Source organism: Arachis stenosperma, chromosome 3 (genome assembly GCF_014773155.1).
Source record: "Arachis stenosperma cultivar V10309 chromosome 3, arast.V10309.gnm1.PFL2, whole genome shotgun sequence".
Lineage (NCBI taxonomy): Eukaryota > Viridiplantae > Streptophyta > Magnoliopsida > Fabales > Fabaceae > Arachis > Arachis stenosperma.
The window spans coordinates 164,772,578-164,799,189 of NC_080379.1; the positions used below are offsets into that span (position 1 = coordinate 164,772,578).

Sequence of the window (26,612 nt, forward strand, 5' to 3'; positions counted from 1 at the left end):
AATGTACAACTTTTTCTTAGCTGACTTTTATTCTGTGTTAGAATAAATAACTGAAATAACCTACAATATGTTACCACATATATATTGTCATTTTCATTTTATATATTTCACCCTTAGTCACTTATATATATTATTTCCATTGCATTCTTAAATGAATACGCATGTTGGAATAACCATTTAATTATACGTCAATATCTATATATCAATATATCTATATATCTCTGAATCTATCTATATCTATACAATATATAATGGAAATATATTATATTTGGGGCATAACTTTTCTTTTCTAAATACTCTTTATCATATATAAATTTTTTAAAAAAATATTGTATTATTTTCAAGACTTAAATCGAAGTTTTCTTTACTTGGAATATAAAAGATTTACTATATTATTAACTAACCTCACATATATAAATACACTAGTCTTAATATAAATGGAAAGTAAAATGTTACAGCAGAAAATAGTATAATATAAAACCCCAAAAAAATACATTTAAACACAATTAACATAGTAAGTATATACTAAAATTAGCTATTAAAATTAGACACTAAAATAAAATATAATTAAAATACAATATGCATATTTAGATTGAATTAAATTATATATCTACTAAATTAAGACTCGTGCGATAATTGAAGAGTTAAACTGATCATACTATATAATATATATTTAAAATATTATATTATTTAAAAATAAATTAGATAATATGTAAATTAATATTGTATAATATATTCATTTAGTAATTTAATTTATATATGATTCAATATTATAGGTGCGCAAATATCATTTTTAAAACATTATCTTTGTCTTTTTCTGCTTGCAGTATTAGAAACAAGTTAAACCAAAACAATATATATGCATGTATTTTATCATGAAATGTTGCGTTGTTCCTTCATGAAACAAAATTAATGTCATCTAAATCTTTTTTTATTATTATTTGTGATATAACAATGCTTCTAATTCCATCGAGATAATGTATACCAAAAAAGTAACAGTAAACATAAACTATTCTCAACACCTCTATCCTTTTGCATCCCATTGTTAAAAAAATAAAAATAAAACAATTGCTATCTTTTTCTTCTTTCTTTTCTTATTTTTTCCCTTTAGAATGAATGCATTAGGGTGAAGATGTTTTGCAAAAGAATGGAGGGTGTCATAGATGGTCAACTACACATACATTGCACTCAATCATTAAACAATAACAAAAAAGAAAAAAAAATGTTAAATAAGTAGTGAAGTTTAAGGCCATCAATGTCAAATGTTCTCTAACTTGGACGTGCATCTGAAGATCTGTATGAAGGTGCAATTCCAGATTGCGGAGGAAAACTATTTGAAGAAAAATCAAGTGCTATTTCCTTCAAATTGCTTCCACCTTTGAAGTGCTTCTAACAATGTCATGTTAAAGTTTATTCCATATATTTCATCAACATATGGTTCTGTAGGCTTCTACACCTCAATAAAAGGCGAAAGCACGTTCACCACATGGCTCATGTCAGGCTTTTGGTGTGGCTCCCCTACACAGCAATGGCCTGCTAATTCTACAACAGTGTTGATGCTACTCAAGATTTCCTCATCAGCTTCAATTGTCGAGTCGATGATGGTTCGAAATGAATCTTTGTCAAGTAACATTTGACGAAATCACGAAATTAGGTGGAAATTCTCTTCTGGTCTACTTTCATCAAGTGCTTTCCTTCCAGTTATGAGCTCCATCATAATTACCCCAAAACTATACACATCAACTTTTGTTGTAAGTCTTCCAGTGGCTGAATCATTTGGAATAAGACATTAAATACATATGCAGTTGTCTTAAGTTGATAGTTGAAGATGATTAAATAGCAATTTAGTCACTCAAGCATCTAACTGTTCTCATCTATCACTTGACATGAAGACATGTGCACTTGAGTTTTTATCGTGTAATAATGTGTCATAAATTAAATCAAGTGGCCAGTATAGTATAGATAAAAAATTAGCATTTACTATGTACCTACCTGCATACTCTGGTGCTAGATATCCAAAAGTTCCGGCAAGTCTGGTCTGAAACGAGGCTTTTCCTTGTGGAGCAAGGCGAACTAATCCAAAGTCAGCAACTTTAGCTCGCATATCATCGCCGAGCAAAATATTAGATGGTTTGGGATCCATATGGATAAAAGTTTGTTGGGCTAAACCATGAAGATATTCAACACCTCTAGCAACATCCAAAGCAATAATGAGTCTTGTCTTCCATTCAAATGGTTTTAACCCTTCATTTTCCCAGTGGAATAGATGTCTACTAAGAGTACCTTGAGGCATGTATTCATAAACAAGAAGTCTCTCATTTTCATCCAAGCAATACCCCATGAGATTAACCAAATTCCTGTGTCGAATCGTGACCACTGCCGTTTCAGCCATGAACTCATCTACTCCCTTCTCTGCCACTATTCCTGATTGCATCCTTTTAATTGCAATCCTTGTCCCATCATGCAATTTCCCTTCTACGTTGTACCTCTCTTCGCATATCTCTTTTGGCTTCCGTTTATCACTTGATCTCCTGTTCAAGTTACTCCAACTGACTATGATGTTCGTGTATGAGTCCCATAATTTTAGTTGGGTGTGGAGGTTCTTCGTTCTCAGGTGGTTGTACCTTTGACTGTAGTCGTCGACTATGAGGATTTCGTGATGTTCCTTTCCCATTACGATTACTTGTTCCTTCTTGTCGTGGAGGTATCACAAGGGCTTGATTGTCATTACGAGGTTCTGGCTCAGACTTAGATGCAATGTGTTCGTCTTCAAATTGCTCGTCCGCCATGATTAGGTTTATATTTTCAGGTCACCGTTAATGGCGTTAATGTTCTTATGGTTACTTGAAACATTGATTTGGCACTGAACATGAGGTACAGACTCCTTTTGAGATAGCGCCCGACTTGTGCTGATGTCGAGGTGCTAGCCGTCTGAGTTCCTTTTAAGGAGGTGGGAGTGGTACCTACAAAAGACTCCAATGCTTAAGTTAGCAAACAACTTTACACAGTGCTCGTTTTAGTAGATTGAGTTTTGAATATACTTGAGGGTGTCATTGTATTTATAGTAGAATAAATAACTACATTTTAGTGTAATACCTTTGATAGTGAATAACGATTCTTTTTTAAAAAAGTTGTTGATATCATGGTTCTGAAAACTGGACCGGACCGGCCGGTTCAACCGGACAAACCGGGAACAAGTCACCTAACCGGTCCGGGTAACACTAATAACCGCCTGGCAAAAAACCGGCCAAAAAACCGGCGGTTAACCGGCGAACCGGAAGAACCGTCCGGTTTTTTTGCGGTTCAATGGTTTGCGAATTCATATGCCAAACGACGTCGTTTTGGCATTTAAAAAAAAAAAAAAAAGAATAACGTTCGCGAATCGCGACTAACCCTAATCTGATACCCCCCTTTCTTTCCCCTTTCTTCCCCAGTTCCCTTTCCCCACAGCGTCCATAGCCACCCACAGCGCGCCAGCGTCCATAGCCACCCACAGCCATCAAGGCCACCAAGGCCACCATACCCGAGCCCGCGACCACCACCGGCCGAGCCTGCCTTCTCGTCGCCACCAACAACCATCGAGAGCAACAGGACTCCTCGTCGCCACCCACAACCATCGAGAGCAACAGGGACCACCACCGGCCGAGCCCGCCTCCTCGTCGCCACCCACAACCATCGACAGCAACAGCGACCACCACCGGCCGAGCCCGCCTCCTCGTCGCCACCCACAACCATCGACAGCAGCCGACGACCACCGGCCGAGCCCGCCTCCTTCTGAATTTGGTAAGACTCTCTTCTTTCACCTATGCTTCTTGATTTTGATTTTCTGAGGTTCTGATCTTGTTCTGTGCTCGCCTGTTCTATGCTTGATTTTGGATTTTGATTTTCTGAGCCCCCCTTGATTTTGAGGATTGATGTTATTTATTTTGAATATGTTTTGCATTGCTGCTTCTGTTAGCTCACTGCTTCATGAATCAAATCATGATGAATATTTTTTTCTGCTTCTGGTAGCTGCTTCTGTTTTGCATTGTTGCTTTTGTGACCTTGTTACCTGCTTCTGTTCTGTTTTGCATTGCTGCTTCTGTTACCGCCTGTTCAATGCTTGATTTTGGATTTTGATTTTCTGAGCCCCCCTTGATTTTCAGGAATGATGTTTTTTATTTTGAATATGTTTTGCATTGCTGCTTCTGTTAGCTCACTGCTTCATGAATCAAATCATGATGAATATTTTTTTCTGCTTCTGGTAGCTGCTTCTGTTTTGCATTGTTGCTTCTGTGACCTTGTTACCTGCTTCTGTTCTGTTTTGCATTTTCTGCTTCATGATGAATATTTTGATTATTTTCATGGTTGTCTGAAGTTTTCTGGTCTTTGGTTTTCTGCTTCTGGTCTTTTGCAATTAAGAGACTTGAACCTGGTAAGTATTTATATTTATATGTTTAATTTACTTTGAATGTTTTTTAAATATTGAATGAGAATTGATGGTTGAATTACATATTCTGGTAGGTGAATGGTGGAGGCTACATGGTGGGAGTGCTCCTAACTTGCAAAAAATGGCAATTCGTCTTCTTCATCAAACATCTTCATCATCCGGCTGCGAGAGGAACTGGAGCCTCTTTGAACAAATCCATTCAAAGAGGAGGAACCGATTAGAGCATCAAAGGCTAAGTGACATTGTTTATGTCACTTATAATCTACGCCTTCAATCTAGAATGCATCGCAAGAAGAAGAATTATGATCCAATTGACGTTCAAAGCATTGACACAGTAGATTTTTGGGTAATGCCGGATGAAGGTGATCCTGAATTTACTAATGGAGACATCGAAGGCATTGAAAATTCAATTTATACGGATAATGCTATGCCTTCATATCCTACAGGTGATTGAAATAGCAAAACTTGTTTCATTTCCTCTCAATATCTGATGTAAAGTTGTAATTTTTTTCTTGGTTTTCTATTTTATTTTATTAGATGGAGGAGATGTGGAACTTGATGTGGATTTTCCTAATGTTGCTGATTCTTCAAATACAGCTTCTTTTGGTGGTACTTCTGATGATGGTGGCTTTGGATTACCTGTTTATGATGGAGATGTTGGAACACTTAATGATAATTATGATTTTTGATGAGTTGCACCTTTGATTAGTTGAAAACTTGCTAGTAATTGTATCTTTTGAATGTAGAACATTATGGGTTTGTCATTATGTACTTTTATTTTTTGTTTACTTATAAACTTTGATGTTTGAAGTTGTTTGTGAACCTCTAATATTAAGTAATGGATAATTTATTATGTGAAATATTAAATTTTATTAAGTTAGAGATCATTGAATTTATATATTTAAGATTATTTTAAGTTTTTTAATAATTTTATTTAATATTTAATTAAACCGGTTGAACCCCAGTTGAACCCCGGTCGAACCAGTGAATCATTGAACTAGTGATCTCACCGGTTTATTAACCGGTCCGGTTTTCGCAACCTTGGTTGATATCTCTCTTTTAAATAAATGGAAAATATCTTAAAACTTAGTTATTCATTAAGATAACTAGAATTAGGTTGGTTGTTATTATACCCGATCTATGTAAAGTCGGGCAGACATTAGGAACACAATTTTTTAAGTGGGCCTCTGTTTATTTTGGACTTGGTTTTTTTTTTTTTTTGCCAAAATATGAACAGCTAAGAGATAAAAAATGCTATTTCTATATATACAAAAATAAATAAATATAATATATCTTGATATCCATTTAAAAAATAGTCAAGTCTTTTTTGGTCTTTTGACTATTTGTTTGAAAGATAGAGCATATCCATTTAAAAAATAGTCAAGTCTTTTTTGGCCTTTTGACTATTTACTTGAAAGATAAAGCATATTTGTATAATTCATAAATTTATATTCAGATTCTTAACTATTTAAATAATTAATTTAATTAATTGGTTTAAGCAATTTTTGTTACTAATTTAAGCTTCTGAATAAATACAATTTTCAGCTATTGACTATTTATTTAAACTTTAAAAGATAAAGCGCTCCTCCATAATTCAAAAGCCCATAATAAATCCCCCTTGCTAATATATTAGTAGTCACTTAAACCAATAATAAAAGTTGATTATTTCTATAACCTTACTTAAATCTATAATTGACCTGAATCGTAGATCGATCAACCTGCATAATGACATTATATATCAATTTTATTGTTGATACTGGAGTCGAATATGGAACTCCTAAAATATAAAAGACTTTGTATCCATCATGTTAAGATGCTCTTTAATATTATAGATGTCTTTTTATAAATATATTATAACTTATTAGATATATTTTAATTAATAACTTTATATTATTAACTCTTTTAGTCATACAAAATTTAAAATCTCTTTATCCTTTCTCTTTTTATTCTGATGAATAATTTTTATATTTAATTTAATTGAATTTTTTTATTTTATATTTATCCACTTAAATTAATTATTTTTTAATTTTACATAATTATTAAAAAATTTAAATGTTGTTAAATATCTCTAAATTAAAAAGATAAACAAAAATATTTTTATTAATCATACCATATTTTTGTTATTGATAATTATGTAATATTTATTAATATTAACTATTTTTCAATATATATTTAATTAATATAATTAATTAATAAATTATTAAAATATTAAAATAACTTATTTTGTATTAAAAGATGTATATAAAAAAATTAAATTTTATATAATTATTTAATTATAATAGAATCAGTTGGTTTAATCTGTAACCCACTAATTGAATCAATAATCTAGTGACCTAATAATTTGATCGAGTTAATTACCAGTTCGGTTCTAATAACTATGCTTAAATCACCTTTATGGTTGATCAAAATATTGAATTAACTTAAAGTACTCACCACAAGATATTATTAGTTTGCTTTGGTAACTTTTTTTAAGAGGTGGTTATATTTAAAAAAAAAAGATTTTTTTATTATATATTTAATAAATAAAAAATATATTTATGCTTGTATTTTCTAAAAGTTTGAAATGTTCTTGAAGGATCAAATTTTTTTAAGTGAGAAAATTAATAAAATTATAAAATAAATTTAATTATTCTCAAATTAATATAGTGGAACTCATATATAATAGAAATTATAAATTTAATGGTAATTAATCTCTTATTTTATTATTTTACTAATTTTTTTATTTTAAAAGATCTAAATTCGCTTTTAAAAGCACTTAAAAATTTTTTAAAATTAATATGAAGTTATAAGAAATTTAATACAATTTTATATATTAATAAATATCTAAATTTATATTTATATTTATATTTATATTTATTATTAATTTTTAAAATTTAAAATTATTTATCAAATATAATTATTATTATTACTTATATTTATTAAAAGTAACTTTTTAAAAGATTATATTTCAAAACAAACTTTAATAAATTACTTTGGAGCTAAAAAAAATTAATATAAAATATATATTAGAATATAAAATAAATATTAAAAATAAATTAAATTATATATATTTATACATAAATATCGATTTTACTGTTTAAATAATATTTTTGTTAAAAGTTATCCAAAAAAAGAAAAGAAAGATCAAGTTCAAAATTTTGAATTAATTAAAACTAAAAAGAGGAAAAAAAGGAAAAGGAGCACCCATCAAATCCATCCAACTGATACATTTCGTGCTGAATAAGAATTGAAGATACTACTAAATAAACAAGGCGAAGAGTATTCTTAATTTCTTCCTTCTTTGTTCTGAGATCACCAATCCCTACCACCCCCAACCCAAAACCCTAACCCTAGCTATTCGAATTCTTCGTCTGAGAGCACAATCATGGCGACGACGCTGGTTAGTTCTGCCGGTGGGATGCTGGCGATGCTGAACGAGTCCCATCTCTCTCTCAAGCTTCACGCTCTCTCGAACCTCAACAACCTGGTTGACACATTCTGGCCCGAGATCTCAACCAGCGTCCCTCTCATGTACGCATTCTCTCGATCTCTCTCTTTCTCTGCTTCTGAATTTTTATTCTTTTTTGATTTGGGGTTTTCAGCTGCGTTTTCTTTGCCGAGGGTTTGAGCTGTTTTGCACGTTTATTTTTAATCAAGGTGAAAGCAGTTTGGTTTGAATTGCAACAATCCTTACTCAAAATTTAGGTAGTTCATGAAAGAAAATTTGTCTAGTTTTATGGGCAGAAGGTTTAAGTTTTAATTATGTTTTAGTAGTGAAACTCCACTTACACAAGGGTCCATTGCATTCGATGTAGGGACTGAACTCCCATATGCATTTAGTTGTTGCAATAACACGCCACCAATCAATTTAGTGTTCAAATTTAGGGCTTTTCTAGGTAGTTCATGTTAAAATTGTTGGTTGAAGGCTTTTTGAAGATTGTTGAAGATTTATGTTCTGTTTTACCTGTCAAACAGAGAGAGTTTGTATGAGGATGAGGAGTTTGATCAACACCAAAGGCAACTTGCTGCACTTCTTGTATCCAAGGTATTATTGCTCTGCCAAGTTTTGAACAAGTTTCTTCCATTGAGGAAATTATGTTGCTTATTTGAACAAGCTTCAAATAACCTGGTTGTCATGGTTCCGCCTGTCATAATATTTGAGATTTGAGATATGCAGAAAGAAACCTGGACTTCCTCCTTTTTGATTTTGCTGACATCTATAGCAGTCATCAGGGGAACATATGTGTTCTTACTTAAACTAAAATTGTATTATTAGATGCTGAAGTTGGTTTTGGGGTATATTTTTTATGATCTAATTTTGCTTTGCTTCTTGTTCTTTCAGGTCTTCTATTACTTGGGTGAACTAAATGATTCCTTATCTTATGCCCTTGGAGCTGGTCCTCTGTTCAATGTTTCAGAAGATTCTGACTATGTGCATACTCTTCTTGGTAAGAATTATCCCCCCCCCCCCCTCTTTTTCTTTTATGAAGGCAAGGTGTGATTGGTAATATGGATCACTCATTTTAATAAGTTTTAGACAAAATGATTAAACGTGAGTTAATTTTGAGCTGTATAATCATGAAGGTTCAAAATTCTAGATGGAATCTGATGGACATTTTATTCTCTTTCTTTTGTCTGGCAGCTAAGGCCATAGATGAATATGCCAGTCTTAAGACTAAGGCAGCAGAGTCAAGTGAATCTGTTACGGTGGACCCCAGGTTGGAAGCAATCGTGGAGAGAATGTTGGATAAGTATGCAAGCTGAATCATTCTTCTGATGTTTGTATTAAATTATTCCTTAATTGTTGGAGTTCCTTCACGTGTTGCTTTCCCCTTGTTTAGGTGTATCGTAGATGGTAAATACCAGCAAGCTATGGGAACTGCCATTGAATGCAGGAGGTTGGATAAACTAGAAGAAGCAATTACAAGGAGTGACAACATTCAAGGAACTCTTTCATATTGCATATATGTCTCTCATTCCTTTGTGAATCTTCGGGAATACAGACAGGAGGTTAGTGAAATGAAAATTTTCTAGTCATGTTAAAGTTCTCTACTGCAATACATATCATGCATGTGGTAAATGAATTATGTTTTTTAGCAACTTTTTAGTGTGAAAATGTGAGACACATTTTAACACTGCTGCTCATGAAGGTTTGCATTGATTGTTTTTCTGTTTGTTCAGGTTCTCCGTCTCCTTGTTAAAGTTTATCAAAAGCTTCCTTCACCAGATTATCTGAGCATTTGTCAATGTCTTATGTTCTTGGATGAGCCAGAGGGTGTTGCAAGCATCCTAGAAAAGCTTTTACGATCTGAAAACAAAGATGATGCTCTGTTGGCTTTTCAAATAGCGTTCGATTTGGTGGAGAATGAGCACCAAGCTTTTCTTCTAAATGTTAGAGATCGCCTTGCTCCACCCAAGTCTCAGTCTTCAACATCTACTCAAGCAAAGCCAAATGACATAGGTTCGGAACAGAATGCTACAGCGAGTGGTCCGGACGACGTTCAAATGACAGAGGGTGATTCAGCTTCTGTTGTCAGTGTACCTGAAGATCCAAGCGAAACCTTGTATGCTGAGAGGCTAACCAAAATAAAGGGAATACTGTCTGGGGAAACTTCAATACAATTGACTCTGCAGTTCCTGTACAGTCATAACAAGTGAGGCAATTTTCTTTAGTAATATTTTAGTATACATTCCTTTCCTTGTTGGTTTTAGGTTCCTTCAGATAGCATATTGGTTCTTATACTGCTTTGGCTGTTTAATGAATTTAGATCCGACCTCCTTATTCTGAAGACAATCAAGCAGTCTGTGGAAATGAGGAATAGTGTCTGCCACAGTGCTACAATATATGCCAATGCAATAATGCATGCTGGAACTACTGTAGATACTTTCCTCAGGGAAAATTTGGTTAGTCGTTGTAGCTTATTTTGTTTGTCACTTTCCTTCTCCCCTTGTTTTCCTTGGAAGTGTGATTGCTTTCAATTCTGAAGATATTTGTCCCTGGAATAAATTAGGATTGGTTGAGCCGAGCAACTAATTGGGCCAAATTTAGCGCAACAGCTGGTCTTGGTGTTATCCACAGAGGCCATTTGCAGCAAGGAAGGTCACTAATGGCACCTTACTTGCCTCAAGGCGGGACTGGTGGAGGTGGTAGTCCATACTCTGAAGGTGGTGCTCTCTATGCGCTTGGTCTTATTCATGCTAACCATGGAGAGGGAATCAAACAATTTCTTCGTGATAGCCTGCGTAGTACTTCTGTCGAGGTGCTCATGACTAGTATAACTAATAATTTTGCTTTGATGTCGGAAAATAATTAGCCTTTGATTATACTTTAACATAAGTTTTATGGGGCAGGTTATTCAACATGGTGCATGTCTGGGTCTTGGATTGGCATCCCTAGGAACAGCTGATGAGGATATTTATGAAGAAATAAAGAATGTTCTATACACTGATAGTGCTGTAGCTGGTGAAGCCGCTGGTATCAGTATGGGATTACTCATGGTTGGAACAGGAAGTGATAAGGCAAATGAAATGCTTACTTATGCACATGAAACACAGCATGAAAAGATTATTAGGTAAAAGTGTTCCAACTGACGAGTTGTTAAGCCATGGCTTCTCTTTTGCTGATCTTTATTTGGTGCCCTAATGTTTCAGGGGATTAGCGTTGGGCATAGCTCTTACGGTTTATGGTAGAGAAGAAGAAGCAGACACTCTGATTGAGCAGATGACACGGGATCAGGATCCAATATTACGCTATGGTGGCATGTATGCATTGGCCCTGGCTTATAGGGGAACCGCAAACAATAAGGCCATTCGGCAGTTGCTGCACTTTGCTGTGTCTGATGTTAGTGATGATGTCAGGAGGACTGCAGTTCTAGCATTAGGGTTTGTGCTGTACTCTGATCCAGAGCAGGTTAGTACTTTACTTTCTTCTTATTATCACTTGTTATGAACTTGTTTTCCTCTGGCTCTGATTTCTTCAAGAAATTTTGTTGAGATGCCATGCTACTTTCTTAAATTGCAGACTCCAAGAATCGTTTCCCTCCTATCTGAATCTTACAATCCTCATGTTCGATATGGAGCGGCCCTTGCGGTGGGCATTTCCTGTGCGGGCACGGGTCTCAGTGAGGCTATATCTTTGTTGGAACCATTGACATCGGATGTCGTTGATTTTGTTCGTCAAGGTGCTCTTATAGCGATGGCTATGGTCATGGTTCAGATCAGTGAAGCTAGTGATTCCCGTGTTGGAACATTTAGGTAAGGCATTCACCTTCTTTGAGCATTGGATTAATTGATATCTTGTCTGACTCACTAGTATTCTTCTAGGCGGCAATTGGAGAAAATCATTCTGGACAAGCATGAGGATACCATGAGCAAGATGGGTGCAATTTTGGCCTCTGGGATCCTTGATGCAGGTGGAAGAAACGTGACCATAAGACTACTCTCCAAGACAAAACATGATAAGATTACTGCAGTGGTTGGTCTTGCAGTTTTCAGCCAGTTTTGGTATTGGTACCCTCTGATCTATTTCATAAGCTTGGCTTTTTCACCCACAGCCTTTATTGGTTTGAACTATGATCTTAAGTCTCCAAAGTTTGAGTTCCTATCACATGCAAAACCTTCACTCTTTGAATACCCAAAGCCCACCACTGTTCCCACCACTACATCAGCTGTGAAACTTCCCACTGCTGTTCTGTCTACATCAGCTAAGGCCAAAGCAAGGGCTAAGAAAGCTGAAGAACAGAAGGCCAATGCTGAAATTTCATCCGAGTCTGCATCAGTTGCTTCGGGAACTGGGAAGGGGAAGTCTTCAAGTGAAAAGGATGGAGACGCCATGCAGGTGTGTTTATTATAAATGAAGGCTTCTTTAGAACTCTCTGAATTAAAAGCTGAAAACAAATTGTTTTTCATTTTCGTAGTTTTTTAAACCGAGAATCCTGAAATTGGAAAACCAAATGAATACATGGTTTAATTTTAGTATTGAAAACATGAAATGTAAACAGAAAACATGTTTTGGAATTAAACTGACTCCAGTGTTTTTCATCTCTTGTAAAATAACATCTTGTTGACTACACTGTATTATTGTCTCAGATACATGCACCCTTACATGTATGCTTGAGATGAACTATCTAATTTGTAGATGTAAAGACATAACTTTCTTTAATTTTTTGAAGGTGGATAGCCCAGTGGATAAGAAATCAGAGCCCGAGCCTTCATTTGAGATTCTTACAAATCCAGCCAGGGTGGTTCCTGCCCAGGAGAAGTTTATTAAGTTTATGCAGGACAGCAGATACGTGCCAGTTAAGTTGGCACCTTCAGGATTTGTGCTTCTTAAAGACTTGCGCCCCAGTGAGCCTGAAGTGCTCTCTCTCACAGACACACCCTCATCTACCACGTCAGCTGCTGGTGGTTCAGCAGCAGGGTTGCAGAGTTCTGCATCAGCAATGGCTGTTGACGAGGAACCTCAACCACCTCAGCCATTTGAGTACACCTCCTAGGTCCGGCACTGATTAGCAAAGCTCAAATTTGCGGTGGTTAGATAATTGGTTCTCCGGAGGAAAAGCAGCTACACAAATGGTTCAAGCGACTACACTGTACTCCCCCTTGAAGCTGATGATTCGGGGCATGGAATTTTTTTGTTCTTAATTTGCCGATGGTGTGGTCTTTTTGCTCCATTTTGTGGTTAATCTGTGAACTGGTTCTTACTATATTTTGGAACTGAGGGACAGAAGCAGTGTGCGGCCAGACCTAAGGATTTAATGTTTCTGTCATATTCCATTTGTATTTGAAGGGTGCTTCTCTTCTCCAATTACTGGTCACTAAATGGCGGCCAAAGATTCTGTGTGTAGGGTGGTGGCACTGTTAAGATTTATTTTCTCATTCTAAATGTCGCAACCTTTTTATTCTTTATCGTCTTTTCCACGGTGAAACCAACGAATCTCGAGATACGTGCATTCACCATGATATGGTGGTACAAACTTCTAAGTACAGACTACAATCATAGCGCTGGTTAGATACAACGTTTTCCATAGTCTTAATTAAAATGAACTATCCTTACCCCTACAAAAGGGGTGCAAATCAGTTTGTTCAGGGATTAGATTAAATGATTCGACTTCCGAGTACTTACTCTGTAATGCCATATGCCTTATCGTGCATCATATGAGAGTTAATTAATCATGCTAGTAGGGATTGATGCTCTTTTATGGTTGCAGTTCTGCACTTTCTCGCCTTGATCGCTACTCCTATGCTCCAATTATGTCTTACTAGTCGGTTTGAAATGAAAGGCAAATCTTTAACATTTTCTCTCTATTTCAGACATTACTTGAAAGGTCACATAAGCGAAACAGTAAATTTTTTTTCCCTTAATTAAAAAAATTTGGATTCAATTTTCTAAAATAATAAAATTATATATGTAAATACTTTTTAAGCACTGGATAATTGTGGGAGAAGCCATGCTTGCTATCTAAACAGCATTTTGTACGCAAACGATTTTTACTAGAGAGATGACGTTGTCCAGCTCATGATGAAGAGGAAAGGGTGCTGTCAACGTCAGAGTTATTGATTTTCAATATAAGTAAAAAATTAAACAGATGAAAACTCATCAGGATGCTAATATGTCCGGTTGATTTTGAACCGAAAAGATCTTGGTTAATGATCATGAACTCAAAAGGGTAAACAGAAGAAAACGGTAATTTCGATCACGTTCTTTACTTAGGTAATCAATTCTCAACAACCGCTTTTCAATTTCAGCAATTGGATAACAACTTAGATTATTTTATTTAGCAACATAACAACGATACATCAAAATTACATAACTTGAGCTCGAAAGGGAATAAAACGAAACACAGGTACGTAGCTACTTGTTATGGTGGTGAGTTATGGGAAGCTTGTCTTTTATCTTCTCTATTATTCCTTTCTTCTTGTGTTTGTGCTGCTCTACTTCATTTACACCCACTGCATCATGATGAAATGCACCACCACCACCACCACCACCACCACCACCGGTTGTATCACTGTATTCATTTGCTGCTATGCCAGCGGTGTCGCCGCTCAAGTCCATTTCCTTCTGAATTGGATCCGTGCTTGCACTTGAAGTAACTGCACCATACTGGTTTTGATAGTGCGCCATTCTTGGATAACAAGCTATTGAATTAGGTTAGGGTTTATATTAGAGGGAGTTGCTCACTGCCTGGTCACTGTAACTGCTACTAGGTATTGACACGTGCCACTTCACACAGGCCACGTGTTCGTCACCCCATGTGCTACTAGGTTCAGATCTTCTAGTTGCAGAACACGTCTGCTGTATTCATTTTAACATACATTTAGTTTATTTATGCGATCAATTTCAAGAGTATCTATGGAATATTTATAAATAATAATAACTAGCTAACTAGTCTAATGATATTTAATCTATTTCATTATTAAAAGTGATGATCATCGATGTAGTTGTTGGATAGGATCTCCTTATGGTTGCAATTCAAGATATGACCGGAAATGCATGTGGTCCCAGCAACAACAATAACTGAAAGAATTAAAAAGAATAAGAGAACCATATGAATATATATGATGGCAAATGTTTCATAATGAATCAAACCACTCTGCCAGAGATGCCTACAGACTAAGCAACAACCTCCCTTCTGAATATAATAACCAAATCCTGTTCAAAGATAATGATTTAATAGGGAAAGAAAAAACCTATTAAGAAAAAGAAAAATATTGAATTTACATAATTTGACTCATCCCTTTAGAGAACCTGTACACAAGGAGGGGATGGATTGTTATGTGGTATACATTCAAACTCAGCTGGTTAGATATTATAACTTGATTCTTTTGTATCATCAAGAATCCTTAGGAACCAAACCAACTGTTACAGCTCCATATGCATGATGAAAGCATCATAAATCATTAAAAAAAAAGAAAGAATGGCAGCCTCCAAACTTGATGTCATGAGGCTGCTGAGATATGCTTTGACTTGAAAAACTTTGCAACTGCTTCATAGAGATTCTCTTCCTCAAACGGCTTTGATACATATCCATCCATCCCGCACTTCAAGCACTCTTCATAAGTAGCATGAATAACATCAGCTGTCATAGCCAATATCGGTAAGTGGGGGTGCTCATCGCCGTTCGTCAGTTGCTCGTTCGCCTTGCTCTCCATCATTCGAATTCGACGAGTTGCCTCAAACCTGCAAAATTCATCAAGTGGTAATCAATGCAATGCAATGAGAATCAGCAGCAGTAGCAGCAATGAATGCAAAGAAACATACCCGTCCATTTCTGGCATTTGAATATCCATGAAACAAGCATCAAAATTGTGAGGCAACTGAAGCATCTCAAGAGCAACTTTGCCACTTTCAGCACACTTCACATCAGCTCCAAACTTCTTTAATGCACCGGCGGCGACCCTCCTGTTTACAATATTGTCATCAACCACCAACATTTTCTTTCCACAAAGAAGGCCTTTTAGGAAAGTTGAGCCATTTGGCATATCTTTCCCAAGCTGCCTCTTCTTTCCCATCCCCAGAACTTGCTGCAGACAAGCAGCCACCATACTTGCTCTCAGAGGCTTCATGATCACCGTGTCGCTGAAACCTGTGGCTTTGGCTCTATCGAATTCGGCATTACTAATATTGGTTGCAAGAAGGATCATTTGGGGTATCTTCAACATGTGACCATTCTTTTTCCAATCTAGTTGCCAGATATTGAAAACTCCATCCTCTCCCGAAAACCATGAATCCTTCTCAACGAAAACAATATCAGGCTGAAATAATCTGCCACATCCAATTATTTGAACTTCAGTGAATGTACTCAATTACACAACACAAAAGATAGTAAACAACAAAAAGGAAATTGAAGCTTACCCTGAAGTTAAAGAACCATTCTTCCCACATAACGAAACAGCCTTTTTAATGTGGTTTGCAACTTTAGCTTGAATACCAAGTCTCGTCAAATGGTATCTTGTGACAGCAGCTCTAACAGGTTTTCCATCAACCACTATAGCTTTAAGCCCTCTAAAACTAGAAGGAAGATCTTCCACGTTCAGCTTCTTCACATCTGTTTTTGAATTTTTATTGAACGTCCCAAAGTTTGCAGTAAATGAAAATGTACTTCCAACTTGGGGTCGGCTTATGAAGTTTATCTGACCACCCATTAGTTCCACCAGACACTTACTAATACTCAAACCAATCCCAGTACCACCATAGTGTCGTGACGTCGAGCTATCTGCCTGCACAAAAGGCATGAAAATCCTATCCTGGGCCGAGAAAGGAATCCCAATTCCAGTGTCCTCCACACACACCATTAAAGTAACTTGCTCATAGCATTCACTTGAGGCCACCTTCTTCACCAAACCATCAAACAAAAATTCCTCATCAGCAATTAGATGCTTGAAATTATCCCAGTTGTTCCGTTCATCAGCAGCTTCACACCCACTGAGAGTTTTCGAATTACAACCCCCGGATATATACCCAACTTCATCTGTTTCTCCATTTTGATAAGTCTCACATGTTCCATTCATTGTGGACTTTCTATTTTCTGCTAGATGAACTTTGACAAATATATGTCCTCGTTCAGTGAACTGCAAGAAATTTATACTTGTCAGCCACTACCTTGCAAAGAAATTAATACAACATGCATATTAATAATACAACATACACTTACTTTAACCGAGTTGCCAACAAGATTTGTTATTATTTGTCTGAATCTTCCAGGATCTCCCATAACAATGTCAGGAACTTTATCAGAAACAAACACTGCCAACTATAATTCCCAAAACAATTTAAAAGTCAAAATTGGAAGAATAGCAACCATGTGGAAAATGAAATAAGATAATTAGTTAAAGAAAAGGAATCAGAATTATCAAATTCTGAAGCTTGCATGAATCAAAACAACCTTAGGCCTTACCTCTAAACCTTTATGCCTAGACTTCTCAGAAAAAAGTGAAAGGACGTCATCAAGAATGGAACGGATGTCAAATGGAACAGCTTCAAGCTCTAACTTGCCAGCCTCAATTTTAGCACGATCAAGCACCTCATTTATTAGTGTTATCAGTGCCTTTCCACATGCTTGAGCTGTCTGAGCATAATCTCGCTGGGTTGAGGTCAACTCTGTATCTAAAAGCAGACCAAGCATTCCTACAGTGATATGATTTTTAATGAGAGCATCAGTAACATAAACACTGAAGGGATCAAAACATGTTCTTTATTTAAATGATAATGAAAGAGAGCAAAAAACTTGATGTTACCTAAAATTCCATTCATGGGAGTTCTAATTTCATGGGACACAGTAGCTAGAAACTGGCAATAACAACAAAGTGTCATCTTTTCACAATCAGTATGCAATCTGGGGAAACAACAAAACATGCTAACAATATGCAAGGTACAGTACCTGTGACTTGGCAACATCAGCTGCTTCCGCGCGCACTTTCAACTCCTCCATTTCCTGGTAATCATCCTCTACTTTGACAATATGAATTCCAGCACCATACAAAATGTAACCAATTAATGAGAGGATCACAAAGGATAGTAATACTGTGGTAATTGCCATCCAATTAGTTGGTGCCTTCTGATGATACCTGTTCAAAAACCAGAAGATAAGTATCTAGTAACAAAAGATTAGAAATCATTTCTGTCCTTTCAGAAAATGTACAGAAGACAGAACAAACTACCTACCTACACATCATCGTATGATTCCTGTAAGGATCTCCAAAATCAAGGTTACTTTCATGGACAAGTGACATGTCACCTTTTTCATTTTGGCTCCCATACATGATCAGGGGGGTAGAAGAGTTTGTAACATCATATACATTCACCAAAATCGCTTGGTTACCAGCAAGCTGACCGAGTAAATTCTCCACAAGGGACTCAACATCAAAGGATCCTCCGACATATCTGCTTCAATCAGAAAGTTTGTTGAACTCATTGTACCAGTAGGCAGTTTACAGTAAAAAGTAAGCAACCAGAGTGAACTAAAAGTAACTGACTAGTCCACTGATGTGATTATGGGATTTGAACTAAATATTGGACAGGACATGAATACAAAGCAGACATGTTGCATTTAAGGATATGAAATGAAAAACAAAGTGTAATCAAAAGCAAGCCTAATAATGGAGAATGCAACTGTTATATTCACATTGGCAAAATAGTATTCTGCCATTTGCCAAGGGGTGCAATGAATGTAGCATTGACAAACAAACTTTATCAAGGATGCATACTACAACAGCTCTGTAACTCCATGAATTGTGAATGAAGCAAAAGCTGTCACAGTATTTGGTTATCACTGGAAGCAATGAGGCCATAATTGACAAAGTCACCTGTGTTATGTTGGACAGTTGGAGCCTGTCTTCATGGTGTATGAATTGAAATGTTTACACTAGTGCAATCAAAAGGACTATCAATAATTGAGAATTGAACCAAGAAGTGGTCCTTAAAATTCTCTTTTATGGGGAAAAGATCTCTTTTTAAGTTGAATTAAGAAAGTTTTAATTATTATTCTTTGGGTAAAAAATCCAACCAATCAAATAATATTTAATTACTGCCTCATTGGAGCATTTTAGAAATGGAAGATACTCCTCATATATCCAAGAAACAAACTTGAGAAACCAAGAAGAAGTGAAAACGAGGAAGCATACCCTGCTGTTGCTTTAACGCGTTCTTCCAATGTTGGATTTGGAGGAAGCTTAGATTTGTAAACAGGAAATGTTAAAACCACACCAAGATGATGAGACCCTAAAAGCCTAAAAGGGCTTGTCAGAACGGCTTTCCCAGTGGCCCTGGCCCTTAAAATATTCTCTCTATCCTCCTAAATCATGCAAATGAATTGCAATTAAAAGAAGAAAAAAGAAAAAAAACAAGATGTGCACTACAAAACTAAGGTTGTTAATTACCTTCCCAGACATCATATCAAGAGATTCAAGGTAGGAAAGGGTTTCCTGGGCAAAGATCACCGGTGCATACTCGTCTCTGAGCTGTGAGGGCTCTCTCTCCATTGACTTTATAATCCATCCATGTTGCTTCTCAAATCTTTCCCTCTCAGAATGAACCACTCTTTGAGCATAAGCCACCCCACTCAACAATGGCCTTTCAAATGCTGTCCTAGCTGTATATTCTGCAAAGGTTTCCTGAAGGCAAATAAACAATACACATATAAAAACCATAAACAGATAAGCGAAAGTGGAATTGAAAGATCGAAAGCACGAACCTGGTCAATGGCAGAAGGGTGTCTGTAGTAATGGAAGGTTGAAACAAGGATGGCAAGGGCATGAACATGGTTGACACTAACACTGAATTGATCTTGCAGCATTCTTGCTCTTTGGTCACACTGGCTTTCTAGACCCTCCTTCCTCCTCACCTTGGCATCAGCATCCATTTTGTTGAAGATGTTGCAACAAAAGTAAAACATCACAAGGATCCACAGAAGCAGAAACAGTGGAATCAAAGCCCTGTTTTTTTGAATTAAAGTGTACTTTCTCTTTTGGCTCCCATTTTGCTCATGCATCCTCAAAGCCACAGGGACATGGTGCTTCTGCATCACCATCTGCATCTCCTGAATCTTCATCTTCAACCCAAGCCCCATCAGAAAGAAGAAAAATCTCCCTTTGCCTAGTTCTTACGGGCTTCTGCTATGTCCCCTTCACTCTTCATGTCTATTAGGAGGAGATTGGAGAAGAAGTCCCAAGGATCAGTATGATGAGCGCTTAAATAAGAGGACTTCACTTTGTCTTCAAAAGTTGAAAGAAAAAGGTTACAGAACAAAACTCCAAGCAAAAAAGCATCATTACAGCATTGTTTTGCGTGATTCAAACCTCAGAAAGGAGAACCTAAAAAGCAAACCAAGCATGATGTATGAGTAGCCAAATAATTCCCTCTCTTATCTTTCTCCCCTTAAGAAGCAAACCCCATTTCAGAAACTACCCCAAAATAAAAATGCCAAGAAGAAAGAAAGGAAGAATATAAAAGAAGGAAAAAATCACATTCAGAATCAGAAAGGTGAGAGAGACAAGCATGGGTCTCAAAAGATGGAAAACAGCTCAAATTTCAAAGGAACCACCTTTGGCTCTCTCTTTCTCTCTCTCTCTCTCTCTCTATTCAATTAAGTGTGATTTTTTTAACAGAGTTTTGGGATTTAAGGATGACATTAAAAAAATGAAACATGATGCATAGGCGTGAAAACTATTGTTGGAGTCGAGGACAAAGCATGAGCACGTTCACACACTCACCCCTACCTTCCATATATAATAATCAAAACAAGAGATTGACCCCATAAACACCATACAGCGAAGCACACTACCCAATGAAGGAGAGAGAGAACGAAAGAAGATGGGAGGGGGTTGTTGAGATTTTTCAAGGAGAGACAATGTTTACCTGTACATGGTACAATGAACATTTCGAACCACCTTGCTTTGTTTTTTGATCTGCCCTTTTTTTAGTTTCTCTTTCTCTCTCTCTCTCTCTTGTTTGTTTAATTTAGAAACTGAATCCAATTTTTATGTTTTTCACAGATACGCTCTTGTCCCCCTTCAACTCCTCAGAAACCAAAAAATAATATAGTCAAGCCTTCTTCTTCTCTCTCTACCTTTCTTCAATAATACTGAATACTAGTAGCAATGCATTCCTTGTTTTCACACCCAAGGTACCATCTTTTTGCACTCCTGAGTTCTCGTGACCAACTTGGTTGCTTCAGAGCAAACCCAATATTTCAAAGAATGAAAAAAAACAAGAAATAAAAGAAGCAGCTTTTTTGGACCAGTGAGTGAGTGCTCAAATCCAATTTCCCACTTTGAAACACAACACAATCGTGTAATATGAATCACTTTCTATTTTTCTTTTTTTCTTCCTCACCTGAATCACTCACTCCCACTTCATCGATTCCTTGTATTTTTGTGAGCTTTCAATGTTGAAGATTTGGAAGGGAGGGAGAGAAAGAGAGAAAGAAAGAAAGAAAGAAAGAAGAGTAAGAGAGAGAGAAAATGAAAAACGGGAAATCTCAATCACAAATCTGAACGATAATGACATGGCGACAAGGCGCGATCTTATTCCCGGTGAATTTCCAAGAATGCCCATCATTTCTACCAGGAATTGCGTACTTACCTTTTTTTGAGTTACTGTAATTGATCCTTAGTTAGTGTAATAATGGAATTAGTTGGCATGTAATCACTAATGTAGCTTGCATTAATTAAGTAACCCTTCTTAATTTTCTGTAACATTATATAATATTCACTCTTCAGGGTAGTTAGTTAATTTAGTTACTACATTTAATGCTTTTCTCTTCTTTTGGTCAAACAAACTCTTACAGGTTCCTTGCTTTTACGACACTTTGACTCATTCATTAGACGCTTAATAGTTAATACTATAGTTTTACAAAACGGGAAAAAATAAAATAAAATAACCTACCCCTGCTTATATGATGAGCGTTCAAAAATAAAGAAAATTGAAATCAGCTTTTTTCGTTAATATTTGTGTTGTCCTTTAAATAGTAAAATCATCTTCAACATTACCACCAGCATGTGGCACAGGTAGAACAGCCTATTTCATATTAATTTTTTGCTTAATACTATTTGCATATTTTATTTGATGTTCACTTTAGATAACTTTTTAAATTTAAGGCCATATAATCACAACTGTTTTTTGGGGTGTATATAAATTATTAATTATTAGTTTTTCATATGATCTTATTATGGATGATTGTTTGTCAACAAAAAAATTTCATGATTGCTTATTATTTAAAAAATAACCCTGAATAAATATGTAATAACAATTATATGTATATTAAAAACTAGTTATTAGATTAATTATTTAAATAAATATATATTTCTTAAAAGTGTGTATCTAATGTCTATGCACAAATACATAATATACTAGAAGTTTTTGGTATGGGTTGTGAGATGGATCAGGGACTTGCGAGTTGAGGTGGTCGCCGGATTATCTAGCTAGAGTAATGGGGGTGGTACCTACAAAGACACTTTGATGCTCAAGTCAGAAGTCAGAATGGATTTAAGAGGTATAAGGTGTATAGAATGAGTGACTACTTGAGGGCTAGGAAGCACCGATACGACACGCGATACGGACACGACACGATACGTTCTTTTTATAAAAAATTGGATACGACATGTTTAGGATACGTTGTGAATTAAAATTTAAATAATATATTAAATTAATAAAATATCATATTGTAAATATAAGAGAAAATATAGTTGTATAAAAAAGTCTAAAAATTATGCAATTATTAAAAAAAATAAAAAAATTTAATCTACTCTTGCCATCTTGCTAACAGAAAATGTATCAATTTCTTCTCCTCCAAGTCCATCATCCGCAAATACCACAGCCTCTATGTTTGGTTCATCTAAAGATAAATACGAAACCTCACTCAGACTTGGGCTGTTGTCATCAACTCTACTTCTATTAATTATTTTATTTTTAAATTTAAATTTTGATTTGTTTTGATTTTAAAATATTTTAAAATAAAAAAATCGGTTAATTGGGCCATAAAACCACAAAATCGGGCCGGACTCGTTCGGATTCTTGACAGCTTCACCAAAATTCTGTACCGCAAGAAGACACACCACCGATACGCTCGTTTGAAGTATCCGTCGAGTGTCGGTGTCGGATTCGTGTCCGACACGGATACGGCGACACCATAGGAGAATCCGTGCTTCATAGCTTGAGGGGGCCTCTGTCTCCCTTTATATAGCTAGTGGTAGTTATCTCAACTTATCTTATCTGGCTAATATAAGGGAGACATTGTTATCAAATGCGGCTTAACCCGACGGGTTCGACCGAAAACTTGGTCACTTGATCGGGCCGAGTCACTCGTTGAACCGGATGTGCAATTGACCTAGTGAAACCCGGTTCGACCCGAAAGGTTTTCATTAAACCCAGTGACTTGGTCGGTTAATTTAACCCGGTCCGGTTTTGGTTTTTTTTTTTTTTACCTGATACCCTTTCCCCCTTGAATGAAAACCTAATCCCCAGCCCCATCCTCGTCTCTTTGCCCTCTCGACCCCAACCCCAAATGCCCTAATTTGATCTGCAGTGACCCACCCCTGTCCTCAAGCCTCAACATCTTTCCTCTGGGGTCTCTTTCTCGCCACTCTCTCCCTCAAGCTCTCTCACCTCTCTCATGCCACTCTCATCTCCGGTGTGTCACTTCTTTCTCGGTCTAGCACTCACCGTTTTGGAATCATGCTCGTCGCGCTCTGTGTCCTCACCATTTCGACCTCAGTCACCGCCTTCCTGGGCTCGCTTCGCGGGCGGTAGAACCAGACGGAACGACACAGAACCCAGTCCCCCTCCCCCCTGCTCATCGTCGCCGGAAGCAGAGGTAGCAAGTCCCGGTAGGCTGGTCTTGTTCGTCTTCTTGCTTGGAGCCTCGTCATCAACTTTCTTGGCGCAACCTGATTTAGTGAGTTCCAACAAATTCTCTCTTTCTTTTTGTTTCGATTTTGTTGTTGTAATTCATCACTGCAGTTTAATTTTGTTGCTAAAAGTTTGTTGGGAATAATACACCATTCCCCATTGAAAAAATACCTTTCACAGAGAAATAAAATAGACACAGTCACAACATAAGAATTTAACGTGAAAACTCCAATTACTGGAGAAAAAACCATGGCCGTTGTCAAATGTCAACCAGAGAATATCACTATGTGAAAATTGTTACAACACATAGACTTCTTTCTCTCTAACACCGGCACCCTAGTACACCCACACTCTCAAAGCAAATATTTAACTACACCTCACAACACTCTCTAATCAAAAGATATAGAGGAAAAGAAAAGTCAGATACAAGCTTTAAGTATTTCCAACTGGTGCAAAAAATATGGAGAACTTAGCCTCATATTTATATCCTAGGCCACCCACTCCATTTGCTATCCTAAGCAATGTGGGACTAATTCAACCAAATTCTAACAATCTCTACCTTGATTGAAATAGTCACACATCTTCAGCTTCCATAGTCAACACCGACAATTTTTTGCTGCCATTGTCTATACTGACAATCATTGTTCAGAGAACTATCATACTCCATCATGAAAGTATACTCACTTAGAATTAGACCACTTCAAACATTTTGCCTTGGTACAGATTGAAACCTTGCTGAAAATTCATGGTGCAACTTCCAAATTGGCTTTTCCTGAAAGTTTTTCAGCCATCGACATAATTTCGCCACACACCTTGCATCTCAATGCCAACCAATGCCCGTGTGCAATTGTGGACCCGATTGCCACAACTTATCCTTATCCATGGCAGTGCGGTAATACCATGAGGATACTTCTTGTCTTCTAGAGAACATCATCTTCTCTCATAGAGAGAGCAATATTGCAAGTATCAGATTGAGAGCCTTTTTCTGAAACCGCATTACTTGGACAATTTCTCTTTACATGCCCAGACTTTCCACATTTCCAGCATGTTACACTCCTTCCACGATTTCATTTTCCATAATTGTCACGTCTAGCTACAAGCGCCAAATCTGATGAAGTGCTACCCTCATTTTTCATTCTTCTTTCTTCAGCAATAAGCTTACTGGAAACTTCTTCAAAATTCAGAGTTTTCTTCCCATACATTAAAATAGGTTTGATATACTTATAGGAAGAAGGAAGAGACAATATGAGCCTCAGTACCTTATCTTCATCATCAATTTTCACTCCAATTGCCTCTAATTCAGAGACAATACCATTGATAGCACTAAGATTGTCGGAGATTTTCACATTGTGATCCATGCGTAGATTGTGGAACTGCTCCTTCAATAACAACCGATTTGAGATGCCCTTTGCCTGATACAACCCTTCGAGTTTATCCCAAAGTTCTTTGGCTGTTTTCATTCCTTACACATTTGCAAGAACATTCTTAGCCAAACACAGGCGAATAGCACTTGCAGCTCTCAAATCTAGTTCCTCCCATTCTTCATCCTTCATACCAGAGATCCTCTCCTTCAACGCCTTGTGCAAACCTGATTGTATCAACACATCCTTGACTTGTATTTGCCACAAGCCAAAATTGATTCTTCCATCAAATTTCTCTATTTCAAGCTTCACAACACTTGAATATCCTGACATTGTTGCAACCGTATACTGGAATAGTATAACTCAACTGTAGACTGTGCACTAGGAAGGGTCCCCAGAAAGAGAGATGGGTCACAATGGACACACTTAAATACCAGGTCTTTCCTTAGTCAGAACCTTTCCAAACTACACTCTCATAGTGTCACACTGCCTTCTAGCAACAACAACAGCAACCAAAGATCAACCTCAAGCTACAGGACAAAATTCTTTTCTGATGTGGAAGGTCAGACTAGGCTGCAACCACAAAGCATACTAATAATAAATCCCACCGAACCAAAGCGCTGATACCACTTGTTGGGAATAATACACCATTCTCCCTTGAGAAAATACCTTTCACAGAGAAATAAAATAGACACAATCACAACACAAGAATTTAATGTGAAAACTCCAATTACTGGAGAAAAAACCACGGCCATTGTCAAATGACAACTAGAGAATATCACTATGTGAAAATTGTTACAACACATAGACTTCTTTCTCTCTAACACCGACACCCCAGTACACCCACACTCTCAAAGTAAATATTTAACTACACCTCACAACACTCTCAAATCAAAAGGTATAGAAAAAAAAGAAAAGTCAGATACAAGCTTTAAGTGTTTCCGATTGGTGCAAAAAATATGGAGAACTTAGCCTCATATTTATAGCCTAGGCTACCCACTCTATTTGCTATCCTAAGCAATGTGAGACTAATTCAACCAAATTCTAACAAAGTTGAATGTGTTACTGCAATTTGTTCCTGATTATCACTGAATGTTAAATTTGTTGTCTTGCTGAAATAATCACTTAACTCCAATTTTCTTATTGAACATTGAGTTTGTTGTTGTAATAATCACTCACTTGAATTTGTTTGTTACTGAAAATCGTGACTAAATTAAATTTGTTATTGATTATCATCACGATTGAAGCTGTTGTTGTTTTGGTGAAATAATCAATTGGCTAAATTAAGTATGGATGAGAACCTCACCGCTAGAGTTAGAAGAATGCTTGCATACACTTAATTAAGTGACTAATACTAATTAATTGATGTTAAAATAAACATGTAATGTTGTTAATGTGAATTTGATTTGTTTATGGTAGCTATATTGAGGAATGAAGTAGGATAGTTCGATGAGAAAGAACACAACTCAAGCTTGGTGGCAGCAAGGTTTGCAAC

At 36.4% G+C, this 26,612-nt stretch overlaps 3 protein-coding genes across 4 annotated transcripts; 1 reads left to right on the forward strand and 2 right to left on the reverse strand.

The window, feature by feature from the left end:
* Nucleotides 1–1,642: 1,642 nt before the first annotated feature.
* LOC130967202 (receptor protein kinase TMK1-like) lies at nucleotides 1,643–2,674 on the reverse strand. Its single transcript, XM_057892017.1, has 2 exons — nucleotides 1,993–2,674; nucleotides 1,643–1,767 (listed from the first exon to the last, which is right to left on the reverse strand). The coding sequence occupies exons 1-2, from the start codon at nucleotides 2,672–2,674 to the stop codon at nucleotides 1,643–1,645; spliced, it is 807 nt and encodes a 268-aa protein (XP_057748000.1).
* A 4,986-nt stretch (nucleotides 2,675–7,660) lies between these two features.
* On the forward strand, nucleotides 7,661–13,311 carry LOC130967873 (26S proteasome non-ATPase regulatory subunit 1 homolog A). The gene is made up of 13 exons (XM_057892910.1): nucleotides 7,661–7,939; nucleotides 8,384–8,453; nucleotides 8,751–8,856; nucleotides 9,051–9,159; nucleotides 9,250–9,418; nucleotides 9,590–10,062; nucleotides 10,177–10,312; nucleotides 10,420–10,668; nucleotides 10,760–10,980; nucleotides 11,060–11,318; nucleotides 11,430–11,662; nucleotides 11,732–12,245; nucleotides 12,580–13,311. Exons 1-13 carry the CDS (start codon nucleotides 7,794–7,796, stop codon nucleotides 12,901–12,903), a joined length of 3,009 nt encoding a protein of 1,002 aa, XP_057748893.1. The 5' UTR covers nucleotides 7,661–7,793; the 3' UTR covers nucleotides 12,904–13,311.
* Nucleotides 13,312–15,004: 1,693 nt separating this feature from the next.
* LOC130968512 (histidine kinase 4) lies at nucleotides 15,005–21,375 on the reverse strand. Of its 2 annotated transcripts, none has more exons than XM_057893831.1 (12): nucleotides 20,766–21,375; nucleotides 19,603–20,122; nucleotides 19,289–19,522; nucleotides 19,034–19,203; nucleotides 18,075–18,293; nucleotides 17,791–17,977; nucleotides 17,648–17,699; nucleotides 17,308–17,537; nucleotides 17,065–17,163; nucleotides 16,266–16,981; nucleotides 15,672–16,175; nucleotides 15,005–15,590 (listed from the first exon to the last, which is right to left on the reverse strand). In XM_057893831.1, exons 2-12 carry the CDS (start codon nucleotides 19,975–19,977, stop codon nucleotides 15,350–15,352), a joined length of 3,027 nt encoding a protein of 1,008 aa, XP_057749814.1. In that variant the 5' UTR covers nucleotides 19,978–20,122; nucleotides 20,766–21,375; the 3' UTR covers nucleotides 15,005–15,349. The 2 variants fall into 2 exon arrangements, with proteins under 2 accessions (XP_057749814.1, XP_057749813.1); XM_057893830.1 differs by having other exon boundaries at nucleotides 19,603–20,221.
* Nucleotides 21,376–26,612: the final 5,237 nt, after the last annotated feature.